This window comes from Pezoporus wallicus, unplaced genomic scaffold (genome assembly GCF_028554395.1).
Source record: "Pezoporus wallicus isolate ANWC-B61680 ecotype Strahan unplaced genomic scaffold, APGP_CSIRO_Pwel_v1 contig_7397, whole genome shotgun sequence".
NCBI classification, from domain to species: Eukaryota; Metazoa; Chordata; class Aves; order Psittaciformes; family Psittacidae; genus Pezoporus; species Pezoporus wallicus.
The window spans coordinates 480770-508596 of record NW_026641749.1 but is presented as its reverse complement, the minus strand read 5'-3'; the positions used below and the strand labels follow the sequence as shown (position 1 = coordinate 508596).

Below are 27827 nucleotides of genomic sequence, written 5' to 3'. Positions count from 1 at the left end.
TCACAAATGTTTCTCCAGGTTTTATTAACAAGCATATTGGCTGCCAAAATGCTTTCTGGAAGACAGTTTTTTCTCCCAACTGCTGCAGAGAACAAAATGGTTATTACGGGCATTTAGATAAAGATTAACGGTTTTAGCAATTCATTTGAAGAAAACTGTGTTTTACTACATATTCCACTTCAGTGCAGACCATCGCAGCCATAATGATTTGTTGTATCCTTGATAAAATTATACAGTGGAGATACAAGATGGGTAATTCATTTTAATAGCAGAAACAGGTTAATCAACAAAGCAGAATAAGGTTAAAAAAAAAAACAAAAAAACAGACCCACATTTCTTAACTTTTTTGGCAAGTCCAAATTTCCAATAGGAGAAATGAGATGTCTGTCTGACTGCCATTTTAGCACATTTTTGTTCCTTTTGTCTTCATGCTTTCTTCTTTCTTTGCCCACATCATGCTTTTTTTTTTCCTCAAGATGGCTTCATGTGCCCTATTTAGATCTCCAGGAAAAAGCAGTACAGGTGACTGCTTCATATTCTGTGCATCTGCAAGTAGTTCTGTGGAGTACTGTAGGAGTGGTCCATGAACTCAGTACAGAGCATGAAGAAATTACTAGAATGATAAGAAAGAGGTCAAAATGAATGTTGCAGAGTTTAACAGCAACGCAGGGCAGACTGCCAACATGATCTTCACATTTTCAAGTATTTTGGACAATCAGTTTCTCAGCATACTGCTTTTTGAGCTTATTGTGTTCAAAATAGTTAAAGAATAGACATGCTATATGTTGTTTCATTATGCCTAGCTCCCTTTTTTAATTCCACTTTGCCATTTAGGAAGGCATAAGATAAAGGAAATCAAAACACAAGTGAAAAATCAGCTGTTTGCTACAAAGGAGACAAACAGGGAAGGTTTGAAAAAAGGGGTTGAAGGAGAAAAGAAACCTCATTACAGAGAGATTAGAAAATTAATTGATTGGTGGCTCTAGCAGTTCCCCTTGGATATCTAAGGATCCTGTGAAAAGAAAGTGTAATCTCAAACATAAAATTTCTTTGTATTATTTCTTTCTCTGGCATAGAGACTCCTCTGAAGCATCATAAGGTTCCAGTTATTGTCAGTGAAATAATTCACAAGAAAAGGGCATGATAAAATCAGTAGAGGTAGTATTAATCCCCTGAGAAACTTACTGTAGCTGATACTAAAACTGTAATAGGGAAGGCTTCTGTTCAGCGTCAAACTTAAGAGATTTCTGCAGGGGTAATTCTGTTTCATGGAGGTTTTGGAACTCCTGTGACATGAAGTTAATGTGACCTCTTTTTTCTCCAAATTAGCACGGGGCAGCTGATGAAATCATTGGGGTCTGAGAACTTGGTCATATCCATGGCTCAATATAAGCATGTGTGACATTTGCAGCAGAACTATTTAGTGAAGTATCTATTACTTTTCCTTTTTTTTTTCCCAAGGTTAAGTGTTAGCTTAGAGGTACTATTCTTTCAAAAATGACAAAATATTTGTAGCAGTGTTTTCTTCTCTACTGACTGGCCTTTTTTCCTGTGTTTATCATGTATTTATTTAGCAGCTATATGTGTATGCATTGTATGTTCTTACATGTGCAAATATATCATAGAATCATAGAATGGTTTGGGTTGAAAAGGACCTTAAGATCATCTAGTTCCAACATCCCTGCCATGGGCAGGGATGACTCACGCTAGACCATGTCACCCAAGGCTCCTTCCAGTCTGGCCTTGAGCACTGCCAGGGATGGAGCATTTACCACTTCTTTGGGAAACCTGTTCCAGTGCCTCACCGCCTTCACAGTAAAGAACTAATTCTTTATATCTAACCTGAACTTCCCCTGTTTGAAGCCATTACCCCTTGTCCTGTCATTACAGTCCCTAATGAAGAGTCCCTCCCCAGCATCCTTATAGGCCCCTTCAGATACCAGAAGGCTGCTATGAGGTCACCACACAGCCTTCTCCAAGCTGAGCAGCCTCAATTTTCTTAGCCTGTCTTTATATGGGAGGTGCCTCAGACCCCTTATCATCCTTGTGGCCCTCCTATGGGCTTGCTTCAACAGCTAAATGTCCTTTGCACATATATACACACGCATATGTTAAAAAAGTAACGTTAAAAAGTCACATATTGGTTAAGTCTTCGAGTTAAAAAATCTTTTTGTGTTAAAGGCTTTAGCTATTGTGATTATAAAAATGCCAATTTTGTCAAACTAAACATATGCATAATTCTTACTCCTCTGACAGATGAGATCCTTGTAATATAAAATGCCAGTGAAGTGCCTTCTGGGCATTGTATTATACTTGCACTAGATTATCTTTCTTCTCTATGGGCTGGGCTGACCATTTGCTCTTTCTTGTCTTCGATTTGGTGTAACCATGCTATTATCACTATCGCTTATACTTTCCAAAATGAAAATGAGGGTAAAGATAAATTCAACCCTAATTTAGAACAGAGACTGCTTGCCATACTGCCCCAGGTAGAGGCGTGACTGTTGTCTCTTTAATGACTTTACTTCCCTGTTATGCTTATTTTCCGTTTAATTCTTCCGAGTGACTAATGTGGTAATGGATATGCATTAAAGGAGAAACATTTCCACTGAAGTCTTTCCATGTTGAAGAAAATTTCAGAGGGAGCCATTCTCTACAAATGTGATTCAGCTTCCAGAGGGAATTATGTCCACTTTTCAGAAAGTTTGCCACCAAGATCCATGAGATGCAAAATATAAAATGTTCATTTTCACTGACTCTCCAAACTAACTGCGTGTCATGTTATGCTATTGCTGCCTTCTTAGTTGAGGGAAAAACAGTCTTCTCCAGTAACTTCACAGTTACCTGGCACCAAATTCTGTGTAATGGTCAGTGTTTGCTATTCATTCTGAGCCCCTTGAACTACTCTCTGTTCGGTCACACCTACTGCTTGTTCACATCAAAAACAATAGCATTGCTTCTAACCAAGTTACGGGATAATTTTGAAATCCAATAATCTGTTATAGTTTCTACGCAGGTCTAAAAGGTGTACGTTAAGAGTTAGCTTGGAAAAAGACCTTATAAAAGACTGTCTAAGGAGGATATTTCTTAATATGCTAACATAGCTGAGAAGAGTTGTTTCTGCCTAGGACTTTTTTCATTTTAGTCATCTAGAGAAGACTTTGAGTGAAAAAATAGTCTTAAGCCAAAAATCAGTCTCTTGGAGAATCTAGTGTCTAATTTGTAGACAGAAAAGATAAAATTTTTGGAACTGTATTGACTGTGAGGATGAGGAACATTGTGCTTTAGAGATGTAAATTAAATTACAGTTCTGGTACGTGCATGAATACAGCTGGATTTTCATGAGGATGTATGCTGTTCCACAGGGTGCCTGTGAACAGCATATGGTATTCTGTGTGCTAATATGTACACGTAAATCTGCACTCCACCCTTATAAATATGAGGTGAAATTATAAGCACATGTACATTCTACAAGAAGTCAGCAGTGAAAGCCACACAAATAAAACAGCACCAGAAAGTCCCACAACATTGCCCTAGCTCTTCAGCAGCTGTATTTTAGGCTGAAAAAAGAAGACCCTGAAATAATAGCTTTCTATGAAGGGAGTGGGGAAGAAAGTCTGAAAGTAGTGGTAAATTCTTTTCTGTGCCATTTCATGAAGAAACAGCTTTATTTATAGACATAAATTTCCCGCTGGTGGTTTTGCTTGAGATTTTAAAAGTAAATAGAGATTATGTATGTACATTGAATGCTAAAAATTATTAATTTCATTCACTTCAACTGAACTTCTGAAAAAAATCTCTGACAACTATGCACACAGATTACCTGATCATCATATTCTTTTTTAACTTGACTATCAGTGAAAACGACATTTATTTTGGTGCATCTACATTTAAGTAGAACCTTTATCTAGGCTTTAGGGGACTGATGAAATGCACCTGAACACACAGATGTAAAAAAAAACAAAAACAACAACAAAACACCAACGATTCACCTAAACTCAGGTTAGACATAGTAGCTGTAATTTATTCTATGTAAATTGCACATAATGCGTTTTCAATCCTGTTCTTCCTTGATCCCAGTCCAAAAGTAGGTAAAATAAATAGATTGCATAATACAGGCCATATGTCATAAGTGCTTAGTATTCCCAATTAGAGTCATAATTTTAGAAGTACTTAGCTGTCACTTAGGTAGCTAAATATTTGGCCTGATTTCTAAAATGCTTTGCACATGAACCACTGAATTCTTCTAAAAACATCTTGAAAGCTTGTCAGTAGGTTCTTTTGAATGGTATGTTTGTATTTTACCCATTTTGTTTGTTGGGTTTTTTTTTCATTTATGTGGGTTTTTTTTCTGTTTTTGGGGGGTTTTGTTTGTTTGTTTTTGTGGTGGTGTTTTTTTGGGGGGGGGGGGAGTTGTTTGTTGGTTGTTTTTTGTGGGGTTTTTGTTTTGTTTTTTAAGTACAAATACTTGAGCCCTGTTTCTGCTTTCCCATAATCAAAGGCTAATATAAATAGGTTAGTATTGTAAATTGTTTATTCCTTTTAACATAAAGTGTTAGCTTAGAAACATTTGAAGCACAATGGAAGTGTCATTGTAGCATTCATGTGGATGGAAACTGACTTTAAAGTACAAGGTTTCTTTTATGCACTAGAGTTTTAAAGGGCTATCTCAAGAGCAAGTGTGTGTCTCTGGACAGGTAATGGCTCTCTTGGCCTTTTTCTCAGGTTCCGTGCTCCTCAGAGATGGTGGGAGCAGGGCTCATACTGTCTTCTGATATGAAGGTGCTCCACTACTCAACAGTGAGATTTCCTGTAGAGCTTTTGCTATCTGTAGAACTGTTCAAAAAATGTGTAGATGAGTCCCTTAGTGACATGGTTTAGTGGTGGACTTGCCAGTGCTGGGGGAAAGGTTGGACTTTATGATCTCAAAGATCTTTCCCAACCTAGATGATTCTGTGATTCTAAGTTATGTAACAGAGCCCTGACATGAAATGGATGGAATTTTTGTTTGTGAGCCTGTATGCAGGTGTGTATTTGTCAGCAGTCATGTTTCAAGTCAGAAAATTTTAAAGAAAAATCATTAAACACGTGCCCCCACCTTTGTCATGAGCTGCTAATGACCTGTAATCTGTGGATACAGCCATATGAACTTCCTTCTCCTCCAAGAAAGTGCTCACAATTTCTGTAATTGGAGCTGATGGAAACTTGTCTTTACAAACACCATCACCTTCCATTTGAAGTGGCTCCCACATCCCTCTCATTGCTGAGGCTTGGGCTGAGAAGCCAATCTAATGAAGGGAGTTTTCCAGCTTTTGGTGCACTGATAGTGCCTGCTCTTCCTGCTGCGCTTTATAGCACACTAGCCATTTGTTGGCAAGTTCATATTTCACACTACAGGGAACTGAAATGATTGAACAGACAGGAGAAGAGTTTTATTTCCAGTAGCCTGTGTATCCCTAGACTCTGATTTGGCAGAAAACATCTGCTTCGTGATCTGTTTCAAGGCCAGCTCCCTTCTGCCAGCAAAGGTTATGACTTCAAGCAAGCTGTGCTTTCGCTGGTGGGGGGAGATTAGCCGGAAGACTTGATTTAGTCAGAATCAAAGCATCCTGCCACAGAAATCCTTTTTTCAATTACTTCTGAGAAAGCAGCCAGACAGTAAATGTATTAACATATTGAACAGTGAGCAAAGGAGGCCATTGACTTCTGTTGTATGGTTTTTTTGTGAGAAGTTGGTATAATCCATATCTGTATGCATGCGTAGCTAGGAATTAACTTTCATTAGTGTTCTGATAGTAGGAGAAATAACAGATATTCTACATCTACCTGCTTAATGAGTAGAGTCAGTAAGTAAATCTATTAGTTTCAGCTACAATTTATGCATATTTTCAATTTACAAAGTTAATTGGTGCAATATTGATGTAGTTTCTGTTAAAGTCTTGGGGAAAAGGCCCTACAAGATGCAATATTTGGAGACAAATTGAATCATTAAGTCTTTTTTTAATATTCATGGTGAGGACCAAATTTCAAAGAGTTTTGTCTCCTTCCAAAAAAGTCAGTTTTTGAAAGACTGATACAGATTTCCGTGAGTATTTGATATAGATTCCTTGCTTTCCCTCCACATAGAAATGTCACCTTGATCCACACTTACGTATATACAAATAAAATGGATGTTCCTTCTTGCAATAATGTAGTTAGAGTCAACCTTTATCAGAGAGAGCAGCATATCAAAATCTGTGTACTTCACTGCCATTGATGCACAGTCTTTACAACATATGGCTATTTTTCCTTCTCAGGAAAATATCCTTTCTCTAGGTTAAAGCAATTAGTAATTGAATATTTGCATATCTCCAAGGAGCCATGCAGGTTAAACTGTGTGTTTATCTTCTGCAGTACTTAGGCCACTTTTAGTTTAAGAGTAAGATCTATTGCCTTTATGAAGCGCCTTTTTCTATGAAGTCAAAACCTCACAGCAGTGCACAGAAAGCCAGTGCTATAAAGGAGCTAAGTAGAGTCTTTAACAGAGCAAGCCATGTTGTGTTTTTGTTCCTATGGAGCAGATAGATTTGGTTCCATCTGTTCCATATTCATAACAAAGGAGCTCACTTGCAGGAGGACTGACTTCCCAGGAGTAGCATCCTAATGATCTTTTCACCACAGATTGAAAGGATCTGAAAATGGTCACTTCAGCTCAGCAGAAAGCAGCTAGCATTGATAGCACTTCTGACCTTTTCTGCAGCTGTTTTAAGGTGTGTGTTTTTTCTGAATAAAGCAAAACAAAACCATAAACCTTGATCTCCTCTCTCCCTCCTGCCCTTCCCCTCCCCTCTTTCTCCCCCTGTCAGTCCTCCTTCTGAGGAGTTCAGGATATTTTCTCAAACAAAAATGGAATGGCATGTTACAAATAGAAGGTCAATTTTTCTTCATTTGCTCTTGGTATTAAAGGCAGAAGTGGAAAATGATTTACTGCCAGTCTGGGATCTGTCCCCTGAACTTTTCTCATCATCCCTACTGTCTCAGCAAGGAGATTCTGTGAATGAGAAATCTGAAGTCCACAAAATGTGTGTGAAAGTTCCTTGCTGGGTTTCGTAATTAGGATGCTTCAGTGCCACCTTTGATTACACACCTTGTGGGCTTTCAGAAGAAAACAAAACAAAAAAAAATTCAGCTTGATCCAAGAAAAAATGTTCCTATCTCTGCAGGATATTTCACAAGGGAAGAACAGAAAAATGCAGGAGTGTACCACAAGCACTCTTGCTTGGCTAAAGAACAAATTACTTAATGACCCTTGAAAGGTAAATTGGAAGTTTACAGAGATTATTAAAAATTACCTAGGAACACAGAACAAGAAGAATCCTTTTGTGTCATTGGTTCTGGCTATGCAGAGCTGTTGTGGCTGGAATTCCTGCTGTGGCATGCTGGACCCCCTGTGTGTCCATGCTCCAGGATGGGTTGGTGGTGCCTGAGGCAGCTGTGAGAGTGGGATGTGCAAGCAGCAGGCATACTGCTAAGGACGCATACAGCCAGCATAGCAGTAGCAGCTAAGGCTTAGCCTGCTTTAGCTGTTACTGCAGTATCCATGTAGATGCTGCATACCAAAGGGTTTTCTGGCCTTCTGGCCAACAACCCCATATCGTGTAATTCATAGATGTATATGAAAGCATTCACTCTCCTTGTTTAAGACTGCAGATCAAACAGGGCATACATATTTGCAGATCTGGAATTCACCTGATAAAGATGCACTATTACTGATACAGTGCTGGCATCTGCTATTGTATTTTGTCGTGGTTTAAACCCAGTCAGGTAACTAGTTCACTCATTTCCCCCCCCTTCTTTCCGTCCCCCTACTCCCGGAGGGACGGAGAGGAGAATCAAAAAGAATGCAACTCCCACGGGTTGAGATAAGAACAGTTTAGTAACTAAGGTATAACACAAATCACTACTGCTACCACCGATAATAATAATGATAAAGGAAATAACAAGGGAAGAGAATACAACACCTCAGCACCAGCCGACCGATAACTTGCCCCCCCAGCCCCGACCAAGCACCGACCGATACCTCCTCCAACCCTGCAGTCTCCCAGCCCTTCCGGCTAACTCCCAGTTACCTCCTGGGCATGACGTGCTGTGGTATGGAATACCTCTTTGGTCAGTTTGGGTCAGGTGTCCTGTCTCTGCTTCCTCCTGGCTTCCCCTCCTCCCTGGCAGAGCATGAGGCTCACAAAGTCCTTGGCCAAACCAAAACATCGCTATCAGCTCTATTCCCAGGCCGAAAGTCAAAACACTGCACTGCACCAGCTACCAAGAAGGGGAAAAAGACTGCTACTGCTGAACCCAGGACATTATCCACCCCTTATTCCATACCATTCACGTCATGCTCAGATCCCACATTTTCAATATACCATCACTCTTATCTCAGTGCACTCTTATCTTAGTGCATGGACCAGTAGCTATAAAGCTGCTGAGTCCATCTGGTCCATGACGCCAGGCTCCATCTCTTGTAACAGTCTTCCAGAGCAGGAGAGACTGTGTGCAGTGTTCACACTCGTGAATAACTAGGGCAATAGTGTCCATTGCTAAGTCCACCCCTTGATCATGAGTCCATCTCTATGTTGCATCTCTGCTCTGATGGCCTGAAGTGCCATGGGCCCACCAGGCTTAAAATAATTCACTGTCCCCTTAAGCAGTTTCTGCAGCTTGCTGCTGGGGACTCCATACAGCTGCCTTCCATCTCCGATGCTTCCAAAGCACTGGAGGGGCCCAGTGGACTAGATACTTGCCCATACTGTCCCACACACCCTGCCACTCATGACTGTCCAGCCTTGGGGAAAATCTCTTGGTCCCCCTATATTGTCGTCTAACCCCAGACAAGACCCAAACCTGACTCTGCTTAACTTCTGAGATCAGACAAAATGGTTGTGGGTAGAACACAGTCTGTGCGTGTGCCAACATGCTGATCCCCATCACAATCAGCAGGCAGGTCCCAAGGATACCCAAAGGCCATTCAAAACCTTCAGAACTCTCAAACGATGCTGCTGTACTTGTCACTGGGGCTGGTGTAGCTGCTGTGCTTGCCGGCTCTCCCACCACCAGCTTCTCTTTTCCCGAGTCTAGCTCTTCCTCCTCTGCCTCGCTGGGAAATGCTGCGTGGTCTCCTGCATCCTCCTGGGGCTCGGCGGGCGGCTTCCGGGGGATGCTCTCGGCCGTCGCGGGGCTCGGCTCGGCCGCGGGGCTCGGCTCCTCCGCGGGGCTCGGCTCCTCCGCCGCCTTCTCCCGCTGCTCGGCAGCCGCCTCCTTCCTCTCCTCGACCGCCCCCACCTCCTCCACCAGCAGCCGTCCCCTCCCGGCCTCCGGCCCCTCTCCCGCCGCCGCTTGGTCCCCGGGGCCGCTCTCCCGCGCCTCTACTTGTTCATGACCCAGGACCCCACCGTAGTAGGTGTAATGAAACAGGTCTCTGCCTTTAGAATCTTTACTTGTTAGAATCAGAGCTTGACTTAACACTTGCACTAACGTGTTTTCCGACTTTACGTTTTCTATTTTATATCTGGTTTCCATCCTGCACAAACGTGGATGTCTGTGTAAGGGCTGACTGTGTGTGTAGAGGTTCTTTTTGTAAAGGCTGTGCTAAGGTGCTATTAGAGTTTTGGCACGAGATAAAGCCTCAGAAATCTTTTGAGCAGTGGTATTCTCTTTAAACAGTCCCTTTGCAAACTCCTGGGCATGTATATGCACTTATACACATTCAAACTTGCATTATTCTCACTGTTTACCTTCATATTAAGTAACAGCAAAATAGAATTCTTAGTCTGTGCTTTTTTTTCTAAATTTTCCCCTATCTTAAGGCAGCTTCTTGAAGATCTCTTCCTGTCTTTGCACCTTCTTCCTCCTCCATGAAACATAAAATATTTTCTTGCTTTGCTTCAGTGAGTCAGTGGAAGTAACTTTTCATGTCTTTGTTGACATGGTTGGATTGGGCTTTGAGCAACTTGGTATAGTGGAAGGTGTCCTTATCCAGGACATAAGGGTTTGAACTAGATGATCTCTGAGGTCCCATCCAGCCCAAACCATTCTATGATTCTATGTATGTGTCACACTCCTAACAGGATACAAAATTTCTAATTGCTTCTGTATTTTTATAAGCTAACAGTATTTACAAGCACAGCATAGAATTTTAGAATTGCGTCTAAATATTTTACAGGTAATGGCGAGCCCCTGAAAATGGAGTTGAATGAAACACATCTCTCTGCATCATTTATAGTTTCAGAAGTGGTAAAGCTAGACATCATAATATGGAGTTCATTAAAGCATATGAGGTTTAGTAACATGATACAATACCCACAAATTCCATGTGGGTGACGGTCATTGCTAGCAAAACTGTAACGTCTCTTCAAAGGATTTACTTATGTCTAGTTCTTAGAGATGGAAATTAGCAAAATGGATAGCCTGCTTGAAGAAAAACTTTCTCTTTCTGGTGATACCAAGGGAAAATCAAAGTACAGAAGTGCTTATGAAAAGTATGAGGAGGATATATTTTTCTCTAAGTGGTCTATTTGATAGTATTAACTTGTTTTATTAGCAATTTACTCTAATACAGTCTTAATGTTGTACAATAACTGTATTTGGTTTTGTTAATGCCACTGAAAACAGTAATGAGATCTGAGGTTTTTATTTCATTCAGTTAATAAGTGTTGGTTTATTGCAATAGAATAGTATGACATCAGTCATTTATATTGTTCTAGTGCAGAAATATTAGCCCTTATTTTATGGCATGTAGTACAGTTTGCCGTTATGAAAGAGAAACCTTCTTCTATTAGAGAAAGGCCTGTAAATATTTCATGTATGAGCAACTATATGATCTGTTCTTCACATATACCTCCTTATTTCACAGGAGCTTACTTGCAACTAAAAGTCCATTCACAGTAGAATATGCCTTTCATTTATTTCCAGCTGAGCTTTGGTTTTTAATAAGAAGAAACACCAGAGAGGCAAGACTGCTTCTGCAGAAAGCTCAGATTGCAGTTAGATGACAGCTTTGTCCTGGTACATAAACAAACATAACTGTTCTTGTTTTTATTAAAAAAAAAAAGTCTTTGGAAAGAACATCCAAGTTTGGTTCTTGCTTCTCACTTTGGTTCAAAGGCTTGGTGCAGGGCAACAGCTAAGCCAGGGCTGGGTTTTTCTGGAGAAAAAATGTCTGCTTTGTTGTCCTCCTGAAGGCGTGAAGAGTACAGGCTGCCATGCATTAAGGTGATTTTTTTTTTATCCTGAACTCAACCAAACTCAGTGACTTGGGTGGACAGATCATAACAGTATGAGTGTATCAAACCTTTGGACTGAACCTAAAGTGGTGCTGTCTGCCTTATATGAGCCCTCAGCTGCTACTCATGTCTGGAGATATCCAGTGCTGTGAAGAACTGGGCTTTGGAATGCTTTGACGTTCTGCAATGGATTAGAAACTGCAATAAAAATTATGTTCTTCCTAGCCAAGCAGCTGCAATGGGAAAGTTAATTCAGCATTAAGTGCTAATGCAGAAACAGGGTCTGTGTATTACTTTCTTCCAAGAACTCTCACTAAAATAACATTTGTCTGAAAAGTTATTTCCATTTTCTAGGGTCTTTTTTTATGGGGTCTGAGAAATATAGTCACCTGTGAGATAAACCATAATAATCCAGTGTTTTTACAAGTGCAAAGCTGGTGAGGATTAAGCATTAGAAGCTGGTGAGGTATAAAACTTTAGAAAATTAAAGTAGTATTTCACAATTTGTTTGTTGTTGTGCACACACCTTTTATCAAGTCTTTTTCTCCATTACTGTGCACTTTGTGATTTATATTTTGCATGAAGTGCAGAATATAAGTTTGTGTATTTGTCTAGGCATGTATATACCTGCGTATAGAGATGAGTACAGAAATACTATGTGTTTTTACATTCACTTCATAAAGATGTAGCTGAGCCTGCAGGAGTAAAGCAAATTACGCATTTGTATTAGGTGCCCTTTTAATACCATGGATTTTAAAACTTAATTTGGAAATACTAGTATCCATAATAATTTTGCCTTTATTAAGCCATAAGCATTTGTATGATTGTTTATTTAATTTCCTTGTTAGGTATTTTTTCTAGTTTTCAAGTGTTCTTGGCATTGCTAGATCAGATGGTTTTATAGACAAGATTCATGGTCTGTTGGCTTGAGATTCTGAGTCTTTAGCCTGCTCAGTAATTTTTTTTTCTTGAAATCTCATCTTGGTGATGACTAAACAAAGAGACTTTGAAATAGCAAGAGTACAAATAAGTTTAGTCACAATTTACTGAGGAAATGTGTTTAATTTTTTAAGTCTGAAGAATGAGTAAGTCGTGGACATTCACTGTTTAAATTTTCTCAGAACGGAGTTTCTTTTTTTGCTACCAGAACAAAACTTTTGCTGGTATGTTGCAATGAAAGAGCAGACACACGAAACCTCTTTCTTCAATTTAAACTCATGAATTAGTGAAAGGTATCTATTTTTAATTTTTTGTTTTAACACTTACAAGGAAAAAATGATCATCAAATCCTTTAAGGTAGCTTCTTTTTGATTAATAATTTTAAAGACTGTTGTCCTGATATATGGGTCTTACTTCATGCATGCACACAAAGGAATGCTTTATTGATTCATTAAATTCTAGCTGACTTTTTCAGTTGTACCATTTATGCAAATTTGTAACATATTTCAATCTAAAGAGTGATAAGAATATTAATAACTAATTCTGCATTTACTTGCCTAATTTACATACATTTGTGTTGTATGGTAAATCACATGAAAACCTACAGGGGAAAGGCTCAGCTCTTCTAACAACTAATAGGCTATTTTTTCTTTTGACTTGCACAAATTGAGAAATATTGCCTATGGCAGACATGACGGAAAACTGCATTTTTAATGCTTCCACACATACTCATTTCTTTGCAAAGAAAGAAGCAGATGATTGTTCTTAAAAATAAAACTTTCTAAAGGTCTGTAGCTGACACAGAATATTGGATGCTAAAACACTTCAGGTTGGTGGAATTGTGATTTGCAAGTGTTGTGGTTAAAGCCCAGTTGGCAACTCAGCCACCAGCCCTCGCTCACTCCCCCCATTTCCTCCCCCTGCTCCAGGAGGGATGGGGAGGAGAATCAAAAGAATGTAACTCCTGTGGGCTGAGATAAGAACAGTCCAGTAACTAAGGTATAACACAAAACCACTACTGTTACCACCAATAATGATAAGGGAGATAACAAGGGAAGAGAATGCAACTGCTCATCGCCTGCTGACTGATACCCAGCCCGACCAGAGCAGTGATCTAACCCTTCCGGGTAGCTGCCCCCAGTTTTACATCTTGGGCATGATGTGCTGTGGTATGGAATACCCCTTTGGCTAGTTTGGGTCAGATGTCCTGTCTCTGCTTCCTCCCGGCTTCCCCTCCTGGCAGAGTATGAGACTCAGAAAGTCCTTGGTCAGACTAAACACTACTAAGCAGCAGCTAAAAATGTTGGTGTTTTCAGCGCTGTTCCCAGGCTGAAAGTCAAAAACACAGCACTGCACCAGCTACTAAGAAGGAGAAAAATGACTGCTACTGCTGAACCCAGGACAGCAGGTCATGTAAGGTTACCTGGATGTTGGATTTGACTAATGGGAGTGGTATTGTGCCTGAAAGAAATAGAGGCAAATCATAGCTATAAATATTTTCTTCTGAAGAGATTATCTGTACCTCACAGGACTAAGAAAGTGGAAAGACTGCATAAACATGAGTTTCTGATTTACAACATGCAGCATCCTGTGTATGGGGTTGCTGCAAGTTCTCCATTTGTGGTGTTTTGCCAGGCGATTACCAAAGTTACATGTGCAACCCTTTTGACTGGGCAGTATTAGGTGTATACTCTGGCTACATGCATGTGGCATCTCAATTTAGTGTGCTGGAGAGAATTTAAAAATTAGTTCCCTATTCTCTTCTCATTCTGAATCAATATTTATGGTCAGTACTTGTGGTTGGGAAGTATTTACCAGTGCCAGAATCTGTGTAACACACACAGAGGATGTTAGTAGTAGTATATCTGCAGTGAACTGAAGTGAGATGTTGGTGTGATATCTCAGATCTTCTCCACAAGGAGACCCTGTTTCTAGACATCTTAGCAGAGGCCAGAAAAAAGCATTCATCACAGTTTCTTGAAACAGTGAGAACAGTCTTGCCTCCACAGTATTTAATGAACACTGCTTTATAATTCTTCTGAGAATACTCCAGATGAGCTGGTAATAGAAACTTGAAATACAAAACATCAAGAGTTGTCATCTGCACAATAGCTGCATCATGCTATGTCAGGGCTTGGGGGTGTTGCAATTCTGTGTAAGGAAAAAGTTTCTGCTCTTTTACCAGTGTCTGCCCTTTCTAAAACAGAAGTGCTATCTGAGTGACTTAGGTAAATGGAGAGCTATTTGTACACTGAATGTTTCCAGTTTTGCTCTCTAATAGGGTTGGTCCATAGTGGGTTGTGCCTGGGATATTAAATATATTTGTAGTGCTAAATGAGGACTTGAGTTGCTTTTTTTTTTTTTTTTTTTTTTTTTAATATCAGAACTTGTGTTTGAAGAAAAGATGCAATGCTGTAATTAGAAAGCTAAGAATGTGCAATGAGACAAAAAGAGGAAACCACTGATTACATGTGAATATCAGTAAATGGAATGGTGGAAACACTTCCCGTATGTGGCATCTTAGTAAATTGTTCTTAGCTTAGAAACAGAGGCTGAGATAGTTCCCAGCCAAACTGCTGCCTGTCTTAGGAAAGGAAATACTTAATTACAGCTTTAGTCACATGACTAGCAAGCCATTATAACCAAGTTATTTTGGGGCTTTTAATAGTTATTCTTTTTTGTATATTTAGTTTTCAATTACCTATCTTTTTAGGTTATTGGGCCATATATTGATGGCATTTTTAGGAGTTTGGGGGATTTAACATAATAAATTTCACTCCAATATTGTTGGGGAAATAAAAAACCCATGCTGTTTTCTCTGTGTGTCACTTTTTGTTCTCTGCGTCACTTTCTGTTCTCTGTTTGTGGCTTCCTGCAGCCGTTGAATAGCCCTGCTAAACCGTATCAGTCTGAGGAAGGACCTAACCTGTTTTCTATATGCTATATGCTATATTAATACTGTACCCTGTGTTTTCTAGCAGAGAACTGCTTAGGAGTGGGATGAAAGGAGCTGGATATCCCCCCCCCCCCCCCATTTAAATATAGCTAGCAAATACTGAAATATTTATGGTTTGGTTCTAGATGAGGAGAGATTAATTTTCTTCACTCCCCTTTCATTACAAGAGGAAGTAGTTCAGAAAAGAGAAATTTTCTTATCTAATTTGGTGTTAATGGGCCATTTTTGGATCCAGCTTAGATCTAGTCCTGTGTGCAGTAGCTCATTGCAAGGAATTTTTTGTAGTTCAGTTAATGGATGCAGAATATTCATCTCATGAGTACACACATCATTACTTGAATTTCTTCTAAATCATGTAATTTTCCTATTAAAAAGAAAAAAAAAAGAGGCACCAAACCAGTTATGTTTATAATCACTGAGGTATTTTCTTGTATCTTGTGATTTCAGAGGGATTTTGTTGTACACTTCCCTCTAACCCCAAGTCTTTGTGTAACTGTAAAGTCTGAAACATATTCTTTAAAAGAGAGAACCATGAAATTGTCATGAAGTTGCTGGTAAAGCTGAGGTAGAGCCAGGAAGGAGTGAAGTATCATAGGAATTGTGATGACGTATAAGAACTAGTCACACTGAAGAGTTCTTTTTCTGTTTTCCATTGTGGTTCTTCCTGACACAGACTAAACAGTCAGACCTTTTCTATTCTAATATCATTCATGAAAAAAAAAAGAGGATATAATCTCTTTTGCTCATTATTAGAGATCTTCTTTTCAAAGCTGGGTTTTGGGGTTTTTCGTTTTGTTTGGTTTTTTTGTTGTTGTTGTTTTACAGCAGGACTTCAACTACCTTTTTTTTTTCCCTTGGGAATTTTGGCTTTTGAAGTGGAAAATGTTTCTTGAGATGGGTTCCATTAACATCAGAGACTTCCTGCTCCCAGAACTAGCCTCTATTTTACAGCTAATATCACCTTTAAAATGGGCAAATGGAAAAGCCGTATACCAAAGCCTTAGGAGCTTGCCTGGTTTTGTGCCGAAAGGAGAATGAAGTTCTCTTAGTATGTCCTAGAAAGGCCATCTTTTCTTATACTATAGCTCATTTCAGTGGAATGTAGCAACAGCAATGCTTAACCTGGGAAGCACCTTTTAGCAGATCCCAGCTAACAAAGGGAAGCAATCTTTTGCCTTTCCTGACTCTTCTGTGTGGGTAATATATCTGATCTTAAGGGAAAAACTAAAATTGGTCTTTGCTTTTTCTTTTAAGATGAAAAGAAGAAAGGGAGGGAGGGAGAAGGAGAAAGGAAATAAAAACAATTGATGGCAGTCATGCATCTTAGCAAATAGTTAACTTCTCAGGGAAGTGGAAGAGATTGCAATGTATTCCTACATCAGCCTCAGTCTTGGTTGTTGAGGTAGAGATAACAGAACAATATGATGTCACTTGTTTTGTTTTTTTTTGGTGTTTTTTTTTTTTTAATTCATTATTATTCCTTCTGAAAGAGTAAAAAAAATATTAAAGAGGAATCTTTCTGGGTTTATTGCAAACATCGACAATACATAATTTTCCTAGAAAGGTAAAAAGCACCTTTTCATACTTATTGCTAAAACTGTCCATTTCTGGGATGATGATTTAAATGCAAGTGCTATGGTTGCAATAGGACTGCAGTTTGTGGTATAATTTGTAGCTGCAACCCAGAGGACTGCTGGAAAAAAAATAAGTAGGGAATGGATTTTAGTGTTTTTGTTCCAAAAAACATGGACTCATAGAATAGTTAGGATTGGAAAGGACCTTAAGATCATCTAGTTCCAACTTCCCTAGGCCCATGGACAGGGGTGCCTCATACTAGACCATGTCGCCCAAGACACTGTCTAACCTGGCCTTGAACACTGCTGGAGATGGAGCATTTATCATGGCCAATCACTAGCACTGTTTGCTCTTTAATGTGTGCAAATATTATGTACACATATAAACTTAAATGTAGAGAACATTAATTTTCTGGTTTTCCAGACAGAATATTATTACCTCCTCACTATCTTAGCTAGTCAGTGGTATCCTTGTTAGTTACTGGCTAACAGATTATTCTAATAAACAGCAGTGAGCAAAGCATGCTTATCTTACGGACATTAACAACAGTATGTAAGCATCAAAGCTAAAACTTCCCTTTAAATAAGTGTGTTTCATGATGCACTTCTGAAATAATTTCTGAACAGAAGAATCTGTTAGTGATAAAATTACTGTAGGGACTCTATTTTGGCTAATGTTGGAAATGTTATTTCCACCTTCATGCTAGTAATATTGTAATGACTATATAATTCTTATCTTTCAAGATGTCTGTTTAGTCTGAGTGAAGTATTTAGCCAGTTGCATATATTCAATCAGAGCCACAGAAAGGACACAATTTCCTGAGTATAACTACAGAGTGCAAATATTGTGCCCTAAATAACACACCAGTTACTGTAAATGTCATTAATGACAGTTTTTCTGATTTTGATTTAGTAAGAGCCTATAGCAATGCCAGCTGTTAACACTTCTTTACTGCTTGTCATTGTGAAGGGGAAATATCATTTCTACACACTTTTGTCTTTTGATTAAAAGAGGGAAGCAATTTTTCAAGCACTTCCCAACAGGTGCAGACCCATGGCATTAGCTGTACTGGACTCTTTACTTTGCTCCTTTTTTGTGTTTGTACTGAATTTTCTAGTTCTTGGCAAGGTTTTCTAGGAAAAAGCTGACATCTGTCTTGGAAGCACATCATCAAAGATGAAGGGAATTTATTTCTAGCTGGTTGGGGAGCCCTTCAAGTGTAAGATGAGCATGAAGACAATGAGATCGTGTCTGTGTAAAAAACATTTTGTTATTGTCACAAACTGGACAAAATTAAGAAAAAATAGATGAAACAGTGATAAACAGAACAAACTAGCATCTTGCCAGCCCAATCATCTTTTGTAGATCATGACAGTTTCCAATAGTTGCCATTTGCTACAAAAACCAACTTATTCTGCCTTAATACATAGCTTTTTTAGTTATAGGGGAGACTATGTAATGAAACAAAAATTACTTTATAGTGCTGCAGGCAACATTTTCAACTATAGCTTTTGAGGTTTTTTGTGAGGGTAAAAAAACATGGATGTGAACAGTTTCTCAGAAATGAAAATCTGGATGCCCAGGTCAAGTTTCTTGGATGCCAATGTACAATTTCAAAATTGCAGACACTGGTGAAAGTTACCAGTGTGTTCAGATTGGCAGATAATACACTAAGGAATCCAGTCTGTGGTGACAGGCAGGCACATTTCTCTATAATCATGCCTTTTGAGGCAAGCATAGTTCTAGAAAGGAAGTTTTCACAGCAACATGTATTCCTGGGAAATAACTAGGTGCTGACAGTAGTCTTATGTGTATGATCTTTTGCATTGGACATTATGTTTTCACTTTTTGTCAGTAAGTACTCTTAAAATGAAAAACTTTGAATGGACAATTATGAGGTAGGACAGAAAGAAGGAATAAGCTGGTTTTGGTTTGTTAGTTAATGGAATATGGGGAATCATGTTTTGACCGAAGCAATGTCTTTTCTCAACAAAGGCAGATGTATTGGAACATGGAGGCTGACTTTGACATATTAGTTTAGTGGCATGTTTTTCTACTTTTGTTGGGAGTATATACATAGTTCTATTTTTAGCATTGTCACCTTCAGTATCACTTTGATTTTTCATCTCTTTTTAGATTGTTGAAGCCAAGACTAGCTTTTCTCTAAGTGATCTTAATTATTTTGAAGTGTAATTTTTCAGAGCAGACACCTGCATTACGGCAGAAACCATATTAAAACATCCTCTTGAGAAAAAAATGTGGAAAGGTGAAAGGAGATAATGAAACATTCACAATACCATGTGCTTCACTTCTTCTATGTAAAATAATCAAAAAAGGGATTAGAATAAATTGTGAAGTTCTTTCCCTGCTTTTCATAATCAAAATATTTTATGCACTCGAAGTCCTTACCATCAGTCTGAAATGTCTCCAGCCATTCGGATGAAGGGGAGGTAAAGGATATTTTATTTTAGCACAAAAAATGATTTTAATTTTCACTTTCTTACTTTTCCACGTCTTTCCTTCTTTCCCATTTACAGCTTCTGCAATCCCAGATAATGGAAGGAGATCCTGTCTAAAGCTTAAGGTCTTTGTGCGACCAGCAAGTAAGTTCTTCAGATTAAGCTTCCGAGGGTAGCTTGCTTTACTGTGTGGTCTAGTAAACAGCAGTAAATCTTATTTTACTGTTAAATCTTGTGTATCTGTTCTGTATAGCAATATTTGTGCTATGATTTTCATCGTATTTTCTTATCATTTTTCATAAAGCTTGGTTTTAATTATATGACAGTTGCTAACTTGTTGTTTCTTAGACTGTTGTGCAAGTGGAAGGCTATACTGGCATTTGGTCAAGTGCCACAGAGTTTAAAATATAAATATGCTTAACTATGTATACTAAATTGAAAGACAAAAGAGAGGAAAAAAGGAAAGTGGGGAGTTTAAGGGTGTCTCACTAACATATTTGGCTGTTATCTCTATTTTTGTTATAGACAGCTGTATGAAAACTATAGGTGTTCATGATCGTGTTTTCGATGTTAACGACAAAGTAGAAAATTCATTAGAACCAGCAGGTTAGTATGCTTAGAGAATCTCTTTTAACAAATGCGTGTATCCCTCTGGTGCTTCAGTACTTTTTTTCCCCTTCTCTCTGCATGCTTTGCATGGTACAGCTGCTCCACTTTTGAACATTTCTAGCAGTGCTAATATCGCTTATGCTTTCCTGTATCGTTGTTTAATGCAGGGGAGGAAAATGTTGCTTGATTTGTTTTTTAGGTGATGTGGTTTAATAAAATATGGTATGCGCCAGTGTAAAATTTTTTCCAGTCTCTGAAGTCACTGGCCCATTCAAGCCAAAACCCCAGCTCATCGGCAAAACTCTCTTTACTAACTGAGCACAAAGTGTTAGAAATAGTCAATGGGCACAACTTCATTTATTATGTGCTTTCAAAAGACTTTCAGAAAAACAGAACCACTCCTTATTTCATGCTAGTGTATGAAATAGGTATGCATCTGACTGTGTAAGTAAGCAATTAGTCCTTTAAAATTATATATATTTTTATGTATATTTGGTTAGGCAAAGTATAATTTTTTACATGTATGCACACAAACACACACACTCTTAATATCTATAAATTCCTATCCTGTTTTTAGTGAATCAAATTTAAGTTTTGGGCAGCTTTTTTATCCCTTTTATTTGCAAAACACTCCTTAGGGATAAGAATAATTCTTGCTATGATAAGAGCCCTTCAATAGCCTAGGGCAATTTACATTAACCTCCACCATCACAAGCTAATGTGTTTCCTGTGCGAAAAGTGCATGTATATGGTTTGTATAGCTTAGATTTATGACAGATAGAAGCATTTTTAGTTCTAGGGGTGTGAGTAATCCCACCAAGTTGAATGAGATGGCTCATGACATTAAAATTAGGTGTATATGTAGGAAGAATATTTGGAATAGTAGTACTAACTGTTCATTTTATATGTACCTACATATTACTCACACTTTTTATTCAAGCCTCAATAATTAATATACATAGTTCTAAAAACCCCAAAATATACCAGAAAAGAATTACACACAAACCATTTAGTACATACTGTGACAAACAGATTACCAGTATTTCTTCCCCCCCCCCCAATACTATTTGAAAGAGACTTCCTCTTTGGTATGAAGCAACATATTTTTTTTCTGTTAGTTGCATTTTCTTTAATTAAAAGTCATTATTTATACAGAAGTATAAATAATGCTTCCACAAGTCATCCAGTTTGAATGATTTACTTATTGGTACACAATAGATTTTATTACTTTTCTTTTAAGAGACTTTTTGGAACTCTCATAAAAATTTCAGGTTTTAGAATCAAAGATGTTCTCTAAGCAAAGTTAGATGCAAGGAGAGTGCATTTATATTAAGATATATTTGTACATTTCTTAAGAGCATTCTTTTACAGAAAGCATTAGGATGATTTTTCACTACCTCTAAGTAACCTGTGAATCTAGGAATTCAATTCACTTCTGTGTGTTTTGTGATTTGGTGAACTTGGGTGAATTGATGTGCATTTCTCCTGTTAACTGGTTTGCAAAACAGATCATCTGAGTGTTATATGCCTTATTTTAGCAAACTTGTTAAACATTTTTCTTACCAGCAGTGCTGCTCACTTCCCATTGAATGGCTATACCTAACTAGCACCATCACAAAATCATATTGTTAGAAAGCAGTAGGCAAACCAGCGAACAAAAGTCATACAAAGTGCATCTTGCAGTCTGAGATGAAATACTGCTTTTGTTACCAGTGGGAAATAATAGATTTAATGAGAAGGTTTGGTAGCAGGAAGTTTCCACTCCTGACATCAGTATCTATTTGCATTATTATTTGCACCAGTCATCATTAGATAATCAGTCGTTCCTAGATCTGCCAACAGCTGTCACACTTTTCTATTATTAGGTTATTAAACTTACCACTACCTTGGTGGACCTTGTTGCATGTGATCTGTGTCATGTACTAATTTACCTGCTCCTGACATGCATCTTCTGCTTCTGTGCTCTCCCCTAGCCTGCCACTGACTTCCACAGTAGACAGAAGAACTGGGAGGCAAGAGGGTCATGTTCAGCAGATTACTTACTATCACCTTTCTTTTAAGAATCACAATTTGTGTAAATTTTGAACACTTGTAATTACACTGGTCAGTTCAGGAATTTATAGGAAAATGGTCTATAGAGATCACGCTTGTTTCAGAAGAGATTAAAAGTAATTGGCCTATTCCTGTCCTCCCCCTCTTTTCATCCTTAATAATAAAAATAAAATGTCACTAAACAAAAATTGTAGCTGTGCATACCTGGAAAATCTATACCTGAAGCATATGATGTAAAGCTACGTGATCAAGAAAATTCATGGCAGTTGAAATACTTTTTTCTAATTTCTGCTGCATTCCTAGTCTTCAGCAGTGATCTTCCAGATTTTAAGCACAAATTTTGTACCCTTCATCACTTGCCTTCAGTGTTAAAAATAAAGCAGTACCTTTTCCCCAAGCATTAAAGATTGTGCAGTGTTACAACTCTGCACCTCCAAGGAAAATCATATTTGTATATGATTTTGAGAACACAGATTAACCAAATGCTCTAATGTACAAGTGCAGAAACCTTGGGACTGCGCTGACAGAAAACCCAGATGATTTCTGGAAAGGAACCCATTAATGTTACATAAAAATTAATTCCCCTATGAAGAATGGCTTTACAAAAATGGCACCACAGAAGATCGCCATATTTTTCATGTAAAATAAGTAATCTTTTGTTAATTTTTTTTTTTTTTAACAGTAGCCCATGTTCCTGTCATTGCAGTATCTTATAGTCAAAGTGAATGAGAATTTATTACTGCTTTACACTAGTTTTGCCCTATTGTGTTTTAGTGCTGACTCATGAATGTAATTAGGACCAAGCCTTCGACATTCGACATTGCAAATTCAGGTTTATTTCCAATTCTGTTGGTGATGCAAGAGGTGAAAGGTGTATATCATTTTCCTCTGCAGTTTTACTTCATCAGCAGTGAGTAAATATTTTCAAATCAGGAAGAACTGACTCTCTCTCTGTATATATATATATATATATATATATATAAAAGAAGAGTTAACAGTTACAATAGGGATATTTTTTCCTCGTAACTTCTTAGAGTATGATTTAATTAGGACCTGCTTTTGTGAAATACTGTACTCTCGTTGCACTGTCACCAAAGCACAGAAGTGTAATTCAGAAGTGAAATGCGAGACAGCTTTTGGTACTCACAGCTGCTGGAACTGGAACATTTCAGTAGCAAACATTCGCTGAAAGGGCCTTGCTCAGGGCTGAAGTGCCTGGTAAGGTCTCCCTGCCGTACATGGTGAAGAGCTGTAACCAGTCATTCCAGCCAGCCTCTCCCACTGTCATCAGTGGGACTGTCATCTGATGATGTACTTTTCTTACAAGTATGAATATATTTACAGCTGATCAGTGCTTGCTTTTCATACTTTTGCCTTGAGCAGCCCTGAAGACCTGTTGGTAAGCTTAATGTGATTGTAGTACTGAGAAAAAAAAACGTGATAAATCGCTAATCCAGATTGCTATGCATCTTTCTGTGTAACTGAACTGGGGCTGAAGAGCCTATTAACTTAAATTGTGCTAAGTGCTCTACCTGCTTTTGTGCTAGGTGTCAAGGTTATGAAAGAAGGGATCTTGTTTCTAGTTAAAGCGAAGTAACAAAGCAGCATGGTGATCCCATGACTCAAGCGTTTGACAGTCATATTGAGTGTCCTGACTCAAGCCTTTAACCAGACTTGCAAAGCTCTCACCCAGGGCCATTCTGGCAGTGCAGTTTGTTGAGATGGGAGCTATGAGACAGATACATCACAGATACATCAACATATCTCGCAAAATGGGGGAGTTTAATTACACTAAGTAATGAGATACTATTAATCTTCCTGGAAACTTAGGCACTCTAAAATAAGAATAAATTTTGAGGCCACTTCATACTTCCTGAAAAGGTTTAGCTTATTTAATTTATTTGGTACTAAGAAAATACAAATCCAGAGATGAATTTTTATGGCAAGTTTCAGACAGATTACTTTGTAAATAGTCAAATTAGATAACTGTGGATATGGAAGACTTTGCAGAGGAAAGTATCATACCTGTAACAGCACTGAAGTTGAATTTTACTTCACCTACCAACATTTATGTTACAAGCTGTAGCTTTAAGGCTGATCTTTGGTTAGCAAAAGCTAAAGAGAGCTTTATTTGGTATCATAAATTTAGTATTCGCTACTGTGTTCTCTTCTGCCACTAATGTATGTTTACCTAACTCAGCTGGTTCTTTTTTCCATTATTTTTAGCAGTATATACATAAATGGGGGGGGGAGTGTACCATAAAAGGTAGTCTGTTACCTGCGAGGTTTTCCAGATTTAGTATGTTCTATAAAATTGGAGATTATCATGTGTTAGCCTTTAGAATTCTCTTTTGAGAAAGGGAGACTGATCTTATACCCCCTGTACATCCACAGATGTGGTACACTTCAGTGGAAATTTCATGTGTGGAAGTGGAATATATGCCTGGGCTTACAGGCTGTCATTTCAAATTTAGGACCCAAAATCTGTAACTCAGTAAGGGGATTAACTGTGAAATTAATTCTGAGCATGTGCAGCTCTTCTTCAAAGCCTTTTGAAAATCAGGTGTTTTTATTTAGCTGCCTCCCTATTGACATTGCTATCTAATAAGCCATCCAAACCTAGATCTACAGTGTTTTATTAGAAGAGGAATCATTCATTCCTCAATGTGCTGAAATCAGACTTACTTTCTGCTCCTCTGGTCTTCCGTGGGACTTTTGCCAGTAAGAAATGCAGGACTTGGCCCCAGGTTGGTTACATAATGAGGTATTACACGCTTGTGAAAGTCAATGACAGCACAAGGTTCATTGCCCTATTTCATAAAGGCACTGAAATCTACTTAAGAGTTGTCGGCTCAGTGAGGGTTTATTAAGGATGCAAAATCTCATTGGAATGTATGCTTTATGTTTGAACAGATGATACCGTACATGAGTCAGCTGAACCATCCCGTGGCGAGAACACGGCACAGACACCAAGGATACCCAGCCGGCTTTTGGCAACTCTGTTGTTCCTCCTGGCAATGCTTTTGATATTATAGCACAGTATGCTCCGGCAACCTGTCGCAGAAAATAAGAGGGTCTTGGAACATCAAAGATCCACCTAACTCATCATCCCAGGAAAGGGACTTTATTGTTTTTGCAGATGTCAAATTGTTATTTTTCCCTTTTTCCCTTTTCTTCTCCCTTTAGCCTGAACTCAGCAAAAATTTGAAGGGGATAACTAGCTTCAGCACCCACCCCTACCTACCCTTGACTTTCTTAACCCCTCCATATAAATAAAAGGACTCCAAATGGAAATGCCAAACTATGATAGTGACACTAGTGATTCTTATTTTCCTCTGCATTCTCCTGTAAGAAGTCACCTCTGTTAGCTCACTGTGTCATCCATATGTGGACAAGGAAGAGCAGTGGCAGATGCAGTCAGTGAAGGATAAGGAAAGTGAGTTAAAGCCTGAGAGAGTTTTTCTCTGATATAATATTTATGCCTTCTCATTCAGCACTGTAAGATGATCATGCAAGGCGTCGTGTCACCATGTCAGGACTGGAGGGGAAATATTAAGAATAGATATAACACCATTTCCTCCAGGAGTTTCTAAGTGAACAGGCTTCTGAAAGGGAAAGACTGTGTTTCTTACAGGACTGTCTTGAAACATCTTTGACAGTAGAGTTTGTGCTCAAGAGTAGAAATGCTGTCTTTTGGTGAGATGAAGAAGTTCATACTTAGGAATGTTAGCGCACAGAAGGAAAGGTTGGATTTAGGAAACTTCACTGGGGGTGTGAGTGCCTCTGTTATTTCGTTTTAAGGGGATATTGCACACCGGATTATTTTATTTTAAAACAAATCACCGTGGTGCTACGATTTTTTTCTTGAAATGCAGAGGCACTTTTGAGAATAAAGTGACCTTCCCCAGCACTGACTTAGTAGCTGATAGCCTTGGATGCTGCTCTGGGTGTCAATACATGCTAAGAGAGGATGTAAGTGGCCTGAGAAAACGTGTTCATGACACAGGATCTCCAGTGTGCTCTTGATTTGTCTCTCCTGCAAGTTCCTCAATCATGAGAACAAACCACATGTAGAAGCCAGGACAATAGTAGCATTGTTTGGTGGGGGGAAAGAAAAGAAGAGTGGACTACAAATTCAAGTGTTGATTTTTTTATCTTTTCCCCTTCCAGCAGAGTTTGAAGAGTAAAGGAAACGTGTTTATCAGCCAGAGATAAACTAGATGGGCTCCCAAAGACTTAACAAAATATTTTTTTAAAAATCCTCTAGAATAGAATGTGCATTATTTAGATATACTTCATGCTGAGAGTAAGTATATATGCTTGTCCTATTTAAACATGTGAGAGAAGTGGTAACCCTTGATGCAATTAGGAAATGGGACTGTCTTGTTTGATGGAATTAGGAATGACCCTGTTTAAGGAATCTGAGCCTTGGCTAACACAGAACTTTAAAAAGTCATTTGCCAGGAAGTGCAAGCCTTGGGATGTTTTTTGGCTAGGCTGCTGTGAATCTTGGACTGCTAAGCATAATCTAGGAAATATCAGGCCAAGACTGAAACAAAGCTTTTCTAACAAAACCTGTGATAATTATGTTAAATGAGTTACAAACATGAACCGGGTTCGAGCAAAATCAGAGTTTTCTATATTAATTCTGAAGTCTGCTGTAACAAAATTGAGTAATACCATTAATGGACAGCACTTCGTCGGCTTTTTTCTTTTTAATGGAGAAAAGCTTTTCAGAAGTTGAAGCAGCCCACTATGCAAAAGAGAAGAAAAGGGGGAAATAAATTTAAGATGTAAAGGGAGGTTTGTGAGTGCTAAACTATGATCTGGGCTTGCCTGATATTGTACAACATTAGTATAGGGCCTGTGCTTACAGGAGGAACGTAGGAAATTTCCTCTAGTATGAAGAGCACGCAGTAAGATTATATGCAGTCTAAACAGTAGGGGAAGTCATCATCTCATTACAGGCTATCTATCTGGTACGTTTCTCTCTTTAATGTGGTTGTGAATGGTACACACACTAGTATCTCCAGTAGGCAGGAATGAAAACGCTTTGATGAAGTAAGCTGAATCAAAATGCACCTTATCAAATGGGTTATTAACCAGAGTACAGACAATATTACATTACTGGTAACCATATTAAAATTGTTCATAGCAATTGCAGGCAGTCATACCAGTAGTGCCAATTTAATGTAGAAATGGCGACTTCATTTTTCATTCTTTGCCTCTGAATGATGTCAGAGTTCAAGACATATGTTTATCTACAGCAAAGGATTGTCACTAGTTGTGCTCCTAGTGAAAATCACTCCTTTGTTTTATCACAGAATCCTGTAAGGTAGGTGAGGAACACCACGAGTGATGCAGGGCAGATCCCTGAGCTGCCTGACATGGTGTGGCTTTGAGCATACCAGGCACTGTCAGTTTGGTACTCAGTGGCATCAGGCAATCCCAGTCATACCAAGTACATAAACGCTGATGGGCTTTGTGTTGCATTTCATATTTCTGTATGCTTTAAATACACATGTTGGTGCAAATTAATGGAGATTTCTGCTCCTTTCCCCTTTATCTGCCCCATCTCGAGTCTGAGGGACTGATTCTCCCTCAGCCTAGGTGGCTTGCTTATTTCCGAGACCTGTACTCCTGGCTGCCAAGGACATTGCAATGTGAAGCAGGGAAAATAGGGATTGGTCAGTTTAGTGGATACTGTGTATCCTTTAATAGACAAGGTAACATTTCGTGGTAGTTTAGAGTATTGTTTTGTACTGTACTTACTTGGACGGTGAAGAAAAGACAAGTAAAACTTAAAGCTATGTTCTTTAAATTCTGTATTATTAGTAACCTCTGTTGTATATAGTGTTTGATAATAAAGTATTAATTTGATTCTTATGTCTTTTGTAAGTGAGAACAATAGACTTTCAGGATATTAAAATCATGCGTTGATTACAAGACAGAGCTTTGAAGCATCAAGTGTGATCATGG

The 27827-nt window shown here is 38.5% G+C and overlaps 1 protein-coding gene across 2 annotated transcripts in view; it reads left to right on the top strand.

Annotated features, from left to right (window-relative positions):
- Positions 1-25149, top strand: part of EFNA5 (ephrin A5) — a 205844-nt gene extending 180695 nt beyond the window's left edge. The window contains exons 3-5 of one of the 2 annotated variants that reach the window (XM_057425081.1): positions 19266-19331; positions 19713-19793; positions 24762-25149. In XM_057425081.1, the coding sequence (XP_057281064.1) occupies positions 19266-19331; positions 19713-19793; positions 24762-24883 (269 nt within the window). In that variant the 3' untranslated portion in view covers positions 24884-25149. The remainder of the gene's footprint in view (positions 1-19265; positions 19332-19712; positions 19794-24761) is intronic. The other variant, XM_057425082.1, reaches the window with a different exon arrangement.
- Positions 25150-27827: the final 2678 nt, after the last annotated feature.